This window comes from Anolis carolinensis, chromosome 1 (assembly GCF_035594765.1).
Source record: "Anolis carolinensis isolate JA03-04 chromosome 1, rAnoCar3.1.pri, whole genome shotgun sequence".
NCBI classification, from domain to species: Eukaryota; Metazoa; Chordata; class Lepidosauria; order Squamata; family Dactyloidae; genus Anolis; species Anolis carolinensis.
Genome location: NC_085841.1, coordinates 160,772,675 through 160,787,336, shown reverse-complemented (window position 1 = coordinate 160,787,336; position 14,662 = coordinate 160,772,675). Strand labels below are relative to the sequence as shown.

General features: G+C 41.4%; 1 protein-coding gene across 8 annotated transcripts in view; it reads left to right on the top strand.

Annotated features, from left to right (window-relative positions):
* The window catches only part of pak5 (p21 (RAC1) activated kinase 5), a 173,785-nt gene that overhangs the window by 147,980 nt on the left and 11,143 nt on the right, over window positions 1-14,662 (top strand). For all 8 annotated transcript variants that reach the window (XM_008116081.3, XM_008116114.3, XM_062957625.1 and 5 more), the window contains 2 exons: window positions 451-948; window positions 8,413-8,546. In XM_008116081.3, the coding sequence (XP_008114288.1) occupies window positions 451-948; window positions 8,413-8,546 (632 nt within the window). The remainder of the gene's footprint in view (window positions 1-450; window positions 949-8,412; window positions 8,547-14,662) is intronic.

Genomic DNA, 14,662 nt, shown 5'->3' with positions numbered 1-14,662 from the left:
GCAAGTGCCTGTTGTGGCTCTCTTGACGACCAAATTATGGTATTAGCCCTGTTTGAGAGAAATTGCCAAGAGACATTTCTGTTAAAGGGGCTGTGTTTTTGTCCACTGAAACAAAAGAAGTCAGCAAGTCAGCATTGAGGCCTCAAATTTTATATGGTAGAGTGGGGTTGGAAAATAATTTAGATCTCCAGATGTTGTTGGATTGTGGTGTACATAATCTGTCCCCAGGTACCATGCTTTTTGATATCCTGGAATTTCAGCTAAACATCTGGGGTGGGGGGGGGCACGTGTCTGTCTATTCCTTTCATTCTTTGTTGGTTTAATTATCCAACATGAGAAGGATACCAGAAGAACAAACATAAAATTATCATTCTCTCTTTTTTATTTGTCAGGAAAGGCATGCCATGTCTGTGAAACCAAGCTTACTTGTTGACTTGCCTTTCTCCACAGTTGGATTACGACCGGGCCCAGATGGTAGTAAGTCCACCACTGTCTGGATCAGACACTTACCCTCGAGGGCCAACAAAGCTACCTCAGAGCCAGAGCAAAGCCAGCTATTCTGGTAGCAGCTACCAGTATCCAGCCGTCTATCACAAATTCTCTCAGTACCATCACCAGCAGCCTTCTCTGCCATCCAGTTCTCATTATGTTTCCACCGCTTCTTACCCCAGCTCCCCGAGCATCACCTCAGGTGCTTACCCCCCACCCAGCTGGGGTTCCTCCTCAGACCAACAGACCTCCCGGGTTTCTCATGAGCAGTTCCGAGCTGCACTGCAGCTGGTGGTGAGCCCTGGGGACCCCCGAGAGTACTTGGACAACTTCATCAAAATTGGGGAAGGCTCCACTGGTATTGTTTGCATTGCCACAGAGAAGCACACCGGGAAGCAAGTAGCTGTGAAGAAAATGGACCTCCGAAAGCAGCAGAGGAGGGAGCTGCTCTTCAATGAGGTAAGAGCCACTCAGGATCTAATCAGATGGGATGTATTTGTGTGTGTGCTTCCATCCCATTAACTATAGCTGAACTTAAGTACGTCATTGAACTGTGTAATTTAAGGAGCATTTTTAATCTCCTTAAATGTCTTAAATGGAGACTCCATGCTCAAAAAATGTCAGATGGCTGCCAATGAGCTATGTGGTTTCTTGCGTCTTCATTTCAGCTTCATAAAAATCCTGTGAAGTAGGACAAGATGAGAAAGAACCATTGCTTCAAGGTAACCCCATGAGTTCAGTGAGGACTTAAACTGTGGCATCTTCTCTTCATTTCCCATTCCAATGTTTTAATCATAAACAGCATAGTATGGTCTAAAGCAGGGGTCCCCAAACTAAGGCCCAGGGGCCAGATGCGGCCCTCCAAAGTCATTTACCTGGCCCCGTCCTAAACTTTAGAGTTAGGGTTGACCTAAGTCTACCTGGTCTTTGGAGGTCTCTTTGTGTCAGGACCCTGGCTGCAGAGCACCAATAACCTTACACAGAGGCCAGTCTCTATCTTTATTAAAGAAATATATAAAATCAATAAAAACAAGTGAAGAATATAGTTCAGAAGCAGACCTTTCAGATAAGGTCAAATATAGTCCAGAAATGTATTGTCCAATATAAGATATTAGAGTTCAAAGTTTTAATCCACTTGACCGAAACACACACTTTGCCAAGCAATAGTGTGGGGAAATAACAGAGTCTTTAAAGTCCAATGAAGCTTGACAACAAGGCTGGAAATAAACGTGATTCTTGACTAGATCCGTGACTGGAGGCAAGACGAACATGAAGCATGAAACAGAGTCCGTGGTAAAACCGTGAGACAAGGCAAGGCTTGAAGCTTGATCCGGGAAGCAAGGAACTGGGATTACGAAGTCCACACACGATCTCTCTCCTCAAGCTGATCAATTGACTCCGCAAAGAATCCCTCGCGCCAAACACCTATATTGGGTCTCGTTTTCCCGCCAACAGAACTCTTTCCCTAGAGAACGAGAAGCGAAACCCAACTCTGTCCAGATGCATGACTCCTTAGAATTTCCCAAGGGAAGCAGACCTAATCAGCCATTTGTTTGGCAGCGATTCTCAGGCTTCTCCGATTAGCCTCCCTGACTCCCCTATCTTTAGAATAATTTTCCCTCCTGGAAAACGGGGGGGAGTTCTGCCCAAGGCCTGTTTGGCTGAATTCTTGAGGGCAAACATCAACATCCTGCAGGTGAAGAGACTCCGGCTCTTGCTGAACCGGCGAAAATCCCATGTTTTCCTCTTCATCTGCCACAATAGTACTAGGAACAGGACTACAAGGCCCATGAGTCATCACACTTTGCTTACCTATGGTCTTATGAGATCATCTAGATGGTCTTTGAATGTCTCTTTGCTTAGCTACAGCCTTATGAGACCATCTAGATGGCTTTTGGAGGTCACTTTTCTTACCTAGGGTTTTATGAGACCATCTAGATGGCCTTTGAGGGTTCCTTTCCTTACCTATGGTTTTATGAGATTGTCTAGATGGTCTTTGGGGGCCCTTTTCCTTACCTATGGTCCTGTGAAACCATCTAGATGGCTTTTGAGGGTCCCTTTCCTTACCTATGGTCTTATGAGACCATCTAGATAGTCTTTGGAGGTCTCTTTGCTTACGTATGGTCTTATGAGATCATCTAGATCAGGGGTCACCAAACTAAGGCCCATGGGCCGAATGCAGCCCTCCAAGGTAATTTATCTGGCCCCGTCCTAAACTTTAGAGTTAGGGTTGACCTAAGTCTACCTGGTCTTTGTAGGTCTCTTTGCTTACGTATGGTCTTATGAGATCATCTAGATGGTCTTTGAATGTCTCTTTGCTTAGCTACAGCCTTATGAGACCATCTAGATGGCTTTTGGAGGTCACTTTCCTTACCTAGGGTTTTATGAGACCATCTAGATGGCCTTTGAGGGTTCCTTTCCTTACCTATGGTTTTATGAGATTGTCTAGATGGTCTTTGGGGGCCCTTTTCCTTACCTATGGTCCTGTGAAACCATCTAGATGGCTTTTGAGGGTCCCTTTCCTTACCTATGGTCTTATGAGACCATCTAGATAGTCTTTGGAGGTCTCTTTGCTTACGTATGGTCTTATGAGATCATCTAGATCGGGGTCACCAAATTAAGGCCCATGGGCCGAATGCAGCCCTCCAAGGTCATTTACCTGGCCTTTTAGGTTGACCTAAGTCTGAAATGACTTGAAGGGACACAAAAACAATCCTAATTTTTGACTATTTCATCATAGTCCGGCCCCCCAACAGTCTGAGGGACCGTGAACCGGCCCTCCATTTAAAAGGTTTGAGGACCCCTGGTCTAAAGGATGGGTGGGAGGTATCCCACCTGCTGTCACTCTGGGAAGACATGTCCCCTTCACACAAAATACAGGTTGTAGCTACTAACCAAATGGTTCTCAATTTATCCAGATTAAAAGATCCTCACTTAGCTGCAAAGTTAATTGTGTAATGGATAGTTACTCTCTCTTGCTCTCAGCCTAATTTACCTTGTAGGGTTGTTCAGTTGATGAAATTGGAATGAGGTCATTTATCCTGGTGGAAAGGCATAGGACCTCATTCCATCCAGAGGATGAGGACCTCATCCCATTGGGGGGGGGGAGGGGTCAGTGGGAAAAAGCAGGAAAAAGCATAGCAAACCGCATTGTTTCGTTCCCTACCGTCAAGGTCCCGGGCCTTTCCGTCTTCAGGGATGGCCGTCATCCCACATCCTTTCCTCATATTTCCCTGCTTCCATTTGTCTTCTTTTATCAGGTAGTACCTGACTTCAGGTACCATTCTGTTTCACTGTGCTGCCAGAACAGAGTCCCGTGGAAAACCATTGGAAGTGGCCATATGTCATGCAATGGTCTCCATGGGAATGGTGCGAAGAAATGGAGTGAAGGCCTTATGAGATGAAGTCCATAGACTGCATAATACTAACATCCTTAAAATATCTGTATGTGCCTTCAGGTTGTTTTTCTTTACTTGTATCAACCTCACAAATTTCATGGGATTTTCCTAATCAAGGAATTCTCATAGATTTTGACAGTTCCTTCCTCAAAAATATAGCCTTCTGCACCTGGTATTCATTGACTAATTCTCATCCAAGTACTAACCAGGGCTGGCTCTGCTTAGCTTTGAAGGTCAGAAATGCTTTTATGATATTTAGACCTCTTAAACAGCAGCGATATATATACTGTACTGTAAAAAAATAAGCATATTAACTTCACACTGTAATACACAGAATATTATACAGTTTGCAATTTATTCATTCCTCTTTGAATCGGCTCACACACTCTTATTAGTAAACTCCCTAAATTCAACACCTTTGAGAACAACAACTTAACAACTGAATAATAGTTTAAGACCTCAATCACTTGGCCATCATAGCTTATATGTGAATAGCATTCCTACTAAAAAGGTAAGAAAAATCCAAACTACTCAAAATTCAAAGTGATTAAGAATGAAAGCTTAATTTTGGCTATTGTTCTTAAGAAAGCAAGTGTGTGAATTTGATTTGAGATTTCAAAGGGGATCATTTGTCACAGAATGGTTTTTTTCTTTGCCAGGTTCAAAATAACAGACTTTAATCCTGCTTTGCATATATCGAGGTTTTCGAGCTTCCTCCAGTGTCAGACATGAGTTTCATCTTCGGTTTAGAAAAAGGGAGAGTGAGAGGGTTCACAAAGGTTTTGGCACACTGTCATATATTGCAGGCTTCTTTTTATTATTTTATTTTTTAATATTTATACTTTATGTCTGTGTAGTCTTTTTTGCTGAGTACTTTGATAAATAAAATAAACATAAAATTGAAAAACATGTAAATCAATAACTAAAAAAAATAAATGCATAATACAAAATCTAGGAGTCCACTGTGAAACACAAACAAATTCAGTATTCAGGACCTCTTAGTATGCGTCAAAAGAAAGGATGGAGAAAGCTTGATTAATCTTCCCAGGCAATGAGTTTTGCAGTCTTATGGTGGTTCTTCCTCCACCTAATTTTTGCTTCTGTTCCTGAGTTAAGGTTACCATTGTTTGTGGGAGCCCCACTGATGCAACGTAGTTAATGTCTAATCAGAAATCAATTGTAGCTCCCAATTCATTTTGGTTACAAATTGTGCTTAGGAGCAAATATCAGGAGCTAATGTGGTGTTGTGGATTGAGCACTGGACTATGGCTCTGGAGACCTGGGTCTATGGGCCTCGTCAAATGGGGTGATTTTAGCATTCTAAGATGCTTTCACCCTGTCTAGAAGATGGAGCCCCATGCCAGGCATCATAAGATGTTGTGAGAGTTCTGGCGGAGCCCCCACTTCCAGCTGGGTAAAAGTGTCGCTGGATGCTTTCCTCCCAACACGAGAGGCTTCCCATATTGCGCTGTCTCCAGTGGAGGTAGCATGGGACCTCTCAATGAGGGCGACGCTTTCCCTATGTGATGGGAAAAGCATCACAGAGAGAGAGCTGCACACGGGGCAACAGATGGCAGGTGAAGCAGGACGCTTCACCTGGCCTTTATGATGAGACTGTAAATCCCCACTTGACCTTGGAAACTTACTTGGCAAGTCAAACTGCCTCAGCCTCCAAAGAGGCAAAGTCAATGCCCCCTCTAAACAAATCTTGCCAAGAAAAACTCATAAGTTAGTTTGCCTTATTTAGAAATGACACACAACAATTACAACCAAACATCACTTCTCAATTTATTTTAAATCTAAACATTCCCAAAACTGTATACTTTGTGTTTCTCAGTCTTCCTTTCTCACATAGATTTTCCCTGTCTCTAATTCCCCACAAACTGGATCATTATTGCAGATTCCAGATTTGAGTTATTTTTCCTCCTTCTTTCAGTTCTGATTCATTTAGTTTTGAGATTTGCATAAAGGTCATATATTAAGGCTTCATTTTACTGGGTTTCTTCTCCTCACTGCCAGTCCTTTTGATTTACTAATCCTCTGTATGTGCCAGGGCTGCACAGTGCTATAGGTAAGAAACTGACTTGGAGAGGTTGGATATTGGGAGAGTTTTTACTGTCTACTTATTTCAAGAAAGGAGTTTTTTTTTCTTTGCAGAATAATATCACATTTATGTCAGCAATGTAATCATACACATCTATTCATATATATCCCTGAATAAATGTAATCAAGAGTGCCCAAGTGAGACATTCTAAAAATCCTTTGGAATTCATGTATTTTTAAAGATAAACATTTTCCCCCATTATGTCTTAGCCAGTTACATTCTATTTATCCTCTAAAGCAAAAATATTTTACTTTATTTTCCCCACAACACATCCTGACAAATTTTATTTTAAGAACAACCCCATGAAGTAATCTGACTATGAATCTACAATTACTTCAAATGGATATTGTTTTAAAGAGAAGCTGGTATTTAACTTGATATATAACACTACGTAACACAATTTTTGCTCCTGGGTTATAAGTGTCATTTCCTAATTGGTTCTATCATAAAAACATGGAAAAAGTTTATTAAACTGCAAAACCTTGTTTTTGTGGGACATCCTGCAGAATATTTTGCTATAGTTTTTCAATGAGTATCTCATCAAGTCTCAACCAATTCAACATAGTTTGTGGCAGCCACAACTGCTTTCAAAGTAATTACCATAAAATTAAACAGGAATAACACTTTTAAACCAGGAACAGAATATTTTCCAAATTTTGTTACATAGTACATGCACATTGAAGTAGGCATGAACACAACAGTTAATACAGTGAATCTTTTTTTTTTTAAAAAAAACAGTATTTCAGATTTGATAATAGCATTTTGATTTTTAAGTAATTTATTATATTATGTTATATTTATTGTTAACCATGCTGAACACATTAATGCACACTCACAGAGTTTTCTATGTATTTAGATTTTTTTTCTAAATCCAGTAAATAAACTGCATGGTGCCCACTTAAACAGTATTTTTATATGTCTTCCACATTAATAACATTTGCCCTCTTATTGCCAGATTATAGGCTTTTGGCCACACTCCAATGTTGTTTTCCCACAAGTCGCAATTTTCTTCTCATAATGTCAGAAAATATGTGAACCAGGCACTAGAAAAGGGAGAAGACAAAAAAAAAAAGCAGGGTGGGGGAGAGCAGACAAGCCTGGCTATCCGGGAAATGTTATTACCTAGGAAAAAAACTACAACAGGCAAATGGAGCATTTCTCACTCAGTTTTAATAACAGTATTAAACACTAACTTTGGTCCTGGGTAAGCAACTTCCAATAAATGCACACTGTTCCTTTGTTCTCCTGAAGTGGTAAAAACTTCTTTTGGAGGCTGAAAAACTTTCTTGAATCAGGTTTCAGGACTAGAGACAGATGCAATGGAAAAAGGCAGAAAATCCCAACATTACTATCACTGGTGTCACATCTAATCTAGGCCACAAAAGCCAGCTGGACTGAAAGCTGGATTTTCTTTTAACATTAAAAATGGGAGATCTTTCTCTACCAGATCTTAGGGAAGCAGATTCATTTGGAAGCTAACCATGGTCAGCCCTGGTTAGTACTTGAATGGAAAACCATCAACAAATACCATGTGCTATATTTCAGAGGAAGGAACTGGCAAAACCATTATTGTCTCTTGCCTAAGACAACCTTGTGAAATTCATAAGGTCACCAGAAGTCAACAGGTGACTTGTAGACAGATACACACAGAACAAGAAGTGTCTTTCCTCCAACAAAGGAGTATAGCAAGGGCTGACCCTCATAGCATTTGTAACCTGAATATGTTGCACATTTTTCCTGACAATATATTTGGGTTACTCAAGTGGCTAGGAAACAAATAATGGGAAATAATGTTTCCATCCCTGGCCTGAGATAAAAGATGTCAGTGGTAATGACCTAATGTCCCAGAACACACCAGAAATAAAGAGAACAATTTTGGGAGCTAGGGCACAGCCATATCTAAGAGAAATAACTGCACCTATTCACTTCATTACCTACTAGTTAAAGAAATCATTTCACCCTGCCTGACAATAGGGCCGGCCAGACCACACTTTTTTTTATCCTTCCCTATTCTTCTAAACATTGAACAAAAAGGGATTGCAGCAGGTTCCTTAACCTGTTAAACAATTATATCTGCCTCCATCTCCAGTTCTTCCTGTTGGTTGCTAGAACAGGAACTCTTTGTATTGTCCTAGCCCAGTGCACATCACCAATTAAACTGAATGGAGTTCAGCTTCATTTCTGGTGTAGGTCTTCCTTGACCACACTTACACTCTGATTTCATCCAAGAATCCACAAGCACTTTCTTCCAATTTAGGCTTAATACAATGTCAGTACTTCAAAACAGTATGCAAGTCTGATGTGTATGTGGGGGTGTCTATGTTGTGTATGTGCGAGAGGGAAAGATCTGTATAATTTGGCACATTCTAATAAAGAATCCATTACCAAATGATTTATTTGTGGCTTTTGTTCACCTCACAGGTTGTAATAATGAGAGACTACCATCATGAAAATGTGGTCGACATGTACAACAGTTATCTTGTGGGAGATGAACTGTGGGTTGTGATGGAATTTCTGGAAGGTGGTGCTTTGACGGACATTGTGACTCATACAAGGTGAGCTTGGTTAGTGTACAGTGGACACCTTTGCAGACAAATGACTCCTTCTAGTAATCCAACTGTTTGCTGATCTTCATGGTATGTAGGGTTTCCAATTTTTTTCCAGCTGGAACACATATAATTTCTCTTATGGGAATGAAAAAACCCTTATACAAGAAAGTTCCATGGATACATCTGAGTGCCTACACAACTATAGTTGATGGTGGAGGTGATGAACTGGTGGGAAGGAAAAGAAAAGGCATTAATTATAAAGTCATTCTATTATGAGCGGTAACAAAGGAAGAACAGTTGGAGGAGTGAGTGCACATCCTCACAGCAAATTCCTGGTAATTCCCTCCACTGTTTCTATGGTAACTTAGGAATTCACTAAATTTATTAAACTAGTGCCAGCATTTAGAAGATATTGAAGACAGGATGCTTGTTAACATGCCAGGTAATATTGCCAAAGTGGAATGTTCTTGTGCTGCTACAGACAATTATTTCACTTCTGACATTTCTGAAAATGTTTTATGCTAAAGCCAACGGGTACTTGCAGACATGACAAAAGAGTGTAGCATCAATTTACTTTAAATACAAGCAACAAGCAAAATTATTAACCAGAATAACAATGCAGAAAGGTTCAAGACCAACATATCTCATAGTTATAAAAGTTCCATTACACTAAACCATCCAATTAAACTCATGTGTTAAGTCTAAGAATAGTTAACAATTATATTTTAAGTCTTTCTTCAGTCCAATTTACTTTCCATTGAAAATCTCACAAACTGTATCACAAGCTATAATCATGTGAAAGGGTGGTTTGGGGGGGGGGGGTTGGGGGGGGACTACAGCCATGCTAGTTGGAGCATTCTAGGTTTTGTAGTCCAAAATGGCCTACATATTTTAAGGAAGCTAAGTTGGAAGCTAAGTAGGATCAGTCCTGGCTAGTATTTGAATGGCAGACTGTCAAGTAATAGCAGGTGCTACAGACTACATTTCCAAAGAGGTAAGTGGCAAAACCACTATTGAGTACTCCTTGCCTATGACGTTCAATGGATCACCATAACTGAACAGGAAACTTGGAGGGATGTATTAATAGTTCTAAAAATAAATTTTCCTGAGCCCTGAGACCCAAGTGACCTAATAAAAGCTTTAGACGCAAAGTACACCATAGAATATGATTTTCTGGATCCATCACAGTCCGGCTTTAGACCTGGGCACAGTACCGAGACCGCTTTGGCCGCCTTGGTGGATGACCTCCGCAGAGAGCTGGACAGGGGGAGTGTGACCCTGCTGGTTCTCTTGGACATCTCAGCGGCTTTCAATACCATCGACCATGGTATCCTTCTGGGACGGCTCTCCAGGATGGGCCTTGGGGGTACTGCTTTGCAGTGGCTCCAGTCCTTCCTGGAGGGCCGTTCCCAGTTGGTGAAGCTGGGAGACACCTGCTCAGACCCCTGGCCATTGACCTGTGGGGTCCCGCAAGGTTCTATTCTGTCCCCCATGCTTTTTAACATCTACATGAAACCGCTGGGAGAGGTCATCCGAATTTTGGAGTTCGGTGCCATCTCTACGCAGATGACACCCAACTCTACTACTCTTTTCCACCGAAATCCAAGGAAGCCCCTCGGATACTGGACCAGTGCTTGGCTGCTGTGATGGGCTGGATGAGGGCGAATAAGCTGAAGCTTAATCCCGACAAGACGGAGGTCCTCCAGGTCAGTCGTATGTCTGATCGGGGTATTGGGTGGCAACCTGTGCTTGACGGGGTCGCACTCCCCCTGAAGGCGCAGGTCCGCAGCTTGGGGGTCCTCCTGGACTCATTGCTGACACTTGAGGCTCAGGTGTCGGCCATGGCCGGGAGGGCCTTTGCACAACTAAAACTTGTGCGCCAGCTGCGACCATACCTCGTGAAGTCTGATCTGGCTACGGTGGTCCATGCCTTAGTTACCTCTAGATTGGATTATTGCAATGCGCTCTATCTGGGGCTACCTTTGAAGATGGCCCAGAAACTCCAACTAGTTCAGCGGGCGGCATCCAGGTTCCTAACAGGAGCGAATTACAGGGAGCGGTCTACTCCCCTGTTTAAGGAGCTCCACTGGCTGCCGTTTATTTTCCGGACCCAATTCAAGGTGCAGGTGTTGACCTACAAAGCCCTGAACGGTTTGGGACCCGCTTACCTTTCTGACCGCATCTCCCCCTATGAACCCGCACAATCTCTTCGTTCATCGGGGGAGGCCGTCCTCTCACTTCCGCCTCCGTCACAAGTGCGATTGGTGGGGATGAGGGAGAGGGCCTTCTCCATGGCAGCCCCCCGGCTCTGGATCGCGCTCCCCGGGGAAATTAGGCAAGCTGCCACCTTGGAAGTGTTCAGGAAGAGCCTGAAAACCTGGCTGTTCAAACAGGCCTTTGAAGTACCGCCCACTGTATGCTAAACCTTTGTACTAGCGGTTTCTTCTGACCAGTTGTACCTGTTGGTTAACTCCTTGACATAGCCTCAGAGTTCACCCCAGTTTAAGGTTCTTCCCATGACCTTGTAGCACCTTAACTTCCTTCTTGTTTACAAGTTTCACTCAGTGCACTTTGCCCAGCTCATTTTATGTTTTTATTGCTGTGTTTTTCATGTTTTATAATGATTGTGATTTTTTAAAATGCCTTTTAAATTTATTTGTGTGTTTTCGTATTTGATTTGGTATTTGATATCTGTGAGCCGCCCCGAGTCCCTCTGGGGAGATGGTGGCGGGGTACAAAAATAAAATTATATTATTATTATTATTAGCACTATGGTACTCTCAATAGGTCAGGCATTCTCATTCACACTTAGCATAGCAAATGATGCTTGTGCTAGCCTTAAATGGACAGTAGAACAACAAACAAAGCTCTAGTACTTTTCAGTTCAGGCTGTAAATTTCCTTCACATTTAGGAAGAACCAAAATGTGATAGTTGATAGATTCTCCATCAGGGTGTCTTAACATGTGGACTCATCTTTTCTCATGAGAAGAAAACGGGTGCATGTGCTTTGCATTCCTGCTATGCATACATCTGTTTCAGAATGAGGTTCACTGGATTCACTAGGGTTTACTTGAATAGGCAAGAGCTTGTCTACATGAGCTCAAAAACTCAGACTAACTCCATAGGAGCTGCTGGCTGTTCTTATAATGCACAGCGGCTTCTGGTGAATATCATGTTTTTAGCTTTAAACTGACTTTGCCCACTCTACTGGACAACTAAATTGGGTCCGACTTGGCCCAGTCTGCTTTCCAAACTGGATATTGCTTCCATTATCCTTTCCTTGTGCTAATCAAAAATGTCTTTCTCCTGCGCCTCATTTACCAATAGAACAGACCTCCATGTTTTGGAAAAGCTGATAGCTGGGGCTGGGTGAGCTTAGATCCAGAAATGTTACTTAGCTGTACATGCAAAACTAAGGATATAAAATATGAACGTACATTTCTCCAGCTTTCAGTATTTCACATCCTTGGTCCATGCTCTGTGTATAAGACTTACAAGAATTCTGTCTTGCATATCTCTCAGCTTCCAGCCTGCATAGGATTTCTGCCTAATTTGTACATTTGCACATTGAATTTTATACACTGATTAATTCTAAAATAGACCATTATCTCATTTATTTTGTGACTTTTCTTCATGGACTCATGGCTATTTTAAGCACTGCTTCAGCCCACATACTAAAACTTCCCATCATTTTCATTAAGCACTATTTTCTGTAATGCTAGTCACCATGCCAAATATTTTGACAGCCATTTAATTGCAAACAGATGCTTCCAGAAAACTCTTTCTTAAATGCTGTCATTAGGGTAGGATTCATTAGACTCACTCCTTAATCGTCATTTAAGCATTTTATGACCTTCTCTTTAAGACTTTCCAAAGTATTTCCAGAATTTACACAAACAGTATAAGTCACAAGAAGAATGTTGATGGCACTGGAAGGTTTGGTCTGACACTAAAGCACAATAGTTGCCAGAGAATGCCTGAATCAAAAGCTGTTTGATATCTTCAGCTGTGTCTATACCAACCACTTAATCTGGGGCCAATCCAGATTATTATGTTTTGAATTGACCCCATAATGGCAGCAATAGGATATTTCACGGCTGACTTGTGATAGTTTTAAATAATGGTTTTAATGTGAAGATAACTGATTTTAGTGTTTATGTATATTTATGGTTTATTTTATGTTCCGGCATTGAATGTTTGCAGTATATATGTTATGCTCTGCCCTGAGTCCCCTTTGCGGTGAGAAGAGCATAATATAAATGTTATAAACAAACAAACAAACAGATAAATAAATATTGACCATTATGATGGCCCAATGCACCAGGACAAACATATTTTGGTGTTGTGTTGATGTCCATGATCCCACTGAGCTGTCTGCTTTTCTACATTGTTGCCACTGCCACTTATCACCAGACACTGAACTCCCTGCAAGTGCCTGGCTGCCACCTATTATGTCTGCCAAAGTTGTTTCCTTATACTGAGACCACTAGCCCTCATTGCCCACTACTATCAACAAAGGTTTGCAGTGGTTTTACACAGGGGATCAACCCTACCCAGAGTGGCCAGGGATTCAAAGTAGCCCCTGGTTATGCTCTGCCATTAAGTATGCCCCCTCTTACATCTTCAGGACTGCTTGCTATCATGTCACCATACGTTTTTCTTCTTGATGTCATTATGGTTACTTAACTCAGTCTGCTAGTAAACTTGTGGAGTATGGCAGTTTGTACACTTCCGGTTTCTACTCTGCCAACCAGTACAGATACTTACTAGGGACTTACCTTGCATTTTGTGCCATTGGTATTTCTCTATTGCTGATGCAGTCCCCAAAGGGGAGAGTAAAGTGATCCTCAGATACTTTTTCAGCAGTGAATCTAAACTGTAAAAATGTATTGGGGGCTAACTTTGCTTGCAGAACAACAAAATACAACCCTTGGGAAGTGGGATATAAATGGTTAGGGAAACAATAAAACAGCCAATATGGACTGAAAATTCTCAGGGGACATGGAACACTGGCCGACTGCTGGACGACATAAAAATAAAGCAGGATATTAAAAACAGACAGCATTGCATTTTTTCTTTACTACATTATCTTTATCTAAATTTAATCATTAATCTTGATTACAGTAAACTCATTGAATCAATGGGAACCAGTAAACCAACATTTATGTACGTTCCAGTGGTCCTACTCTAATTAAAACTAACAATTACATTTAGGCCTTTGACTATTCCCTGAATATTCATATTATTTTTGCATTTGAATACAGTGCATACATACTTGTTGCCACTTGGCGAAATAGCCTATTATGTGATATATTTGCAAATTATAGCATATCATTTGGTAACAATGTCTGGCATCATGTTGTTGGATAATGATGGCATAAGGGGTTATACACATCACAACTCTATTTCAATGTTTAAGAAATTTCTGCCAATTGTATTCTCAGCCACAACCCTTAAACATGGTCTGGTTGGTGGAGAGCAGAAGGAGAAGCATTCGGCTGGTTTCCTATAGCTCAGGATTGTATTTGTTTCCCCACTCTCATACATACATCATGAGGTCAAAATATATTTCGATCCAAATATTTTTATGATCAGGCAGTGACGTCTCCCTGCTTATTATTATTGAAAAAGGTGTTTCTTGGGCCTAAAATGTTCCAGAAAGACCTGACATTATTGTGCAGATGCCCCTATGTGCCCAAGAAGATGTTTGGAGTCAAAATTTAGATGTTTCATTTTATGGGAACGACTAGCTTTTCAAGGTTTTTTAGAAGCCTAATGTGCCCCCTACTCTGACACAGCTGCTGCTCACCCTTTCTATAGTTGGACAGAGAGCAATCGGCAGGGATTTCTGGAGGATCCATGGAGTTTCCTTCAGGTGCTCATGACTGTGCGTCCAGGTGCAGGAAAATATCTGCATGTTTGGCTGCTGTACCTTCCACTTTTTACTGGCCAAGAAATGATCAGGTTTGGGGAGACTGAAGGTAAGTTTAGGTGGGTTTTGAAGTAGGTTGAATGGGAGACCAACATAGCTAAGTCTCATAGATGTATCTCCCTGTCTTTTAAACCAAATATTTTAACATTATATGTGATCACTATGATCTTTTTTGTTCTTTATGCTATT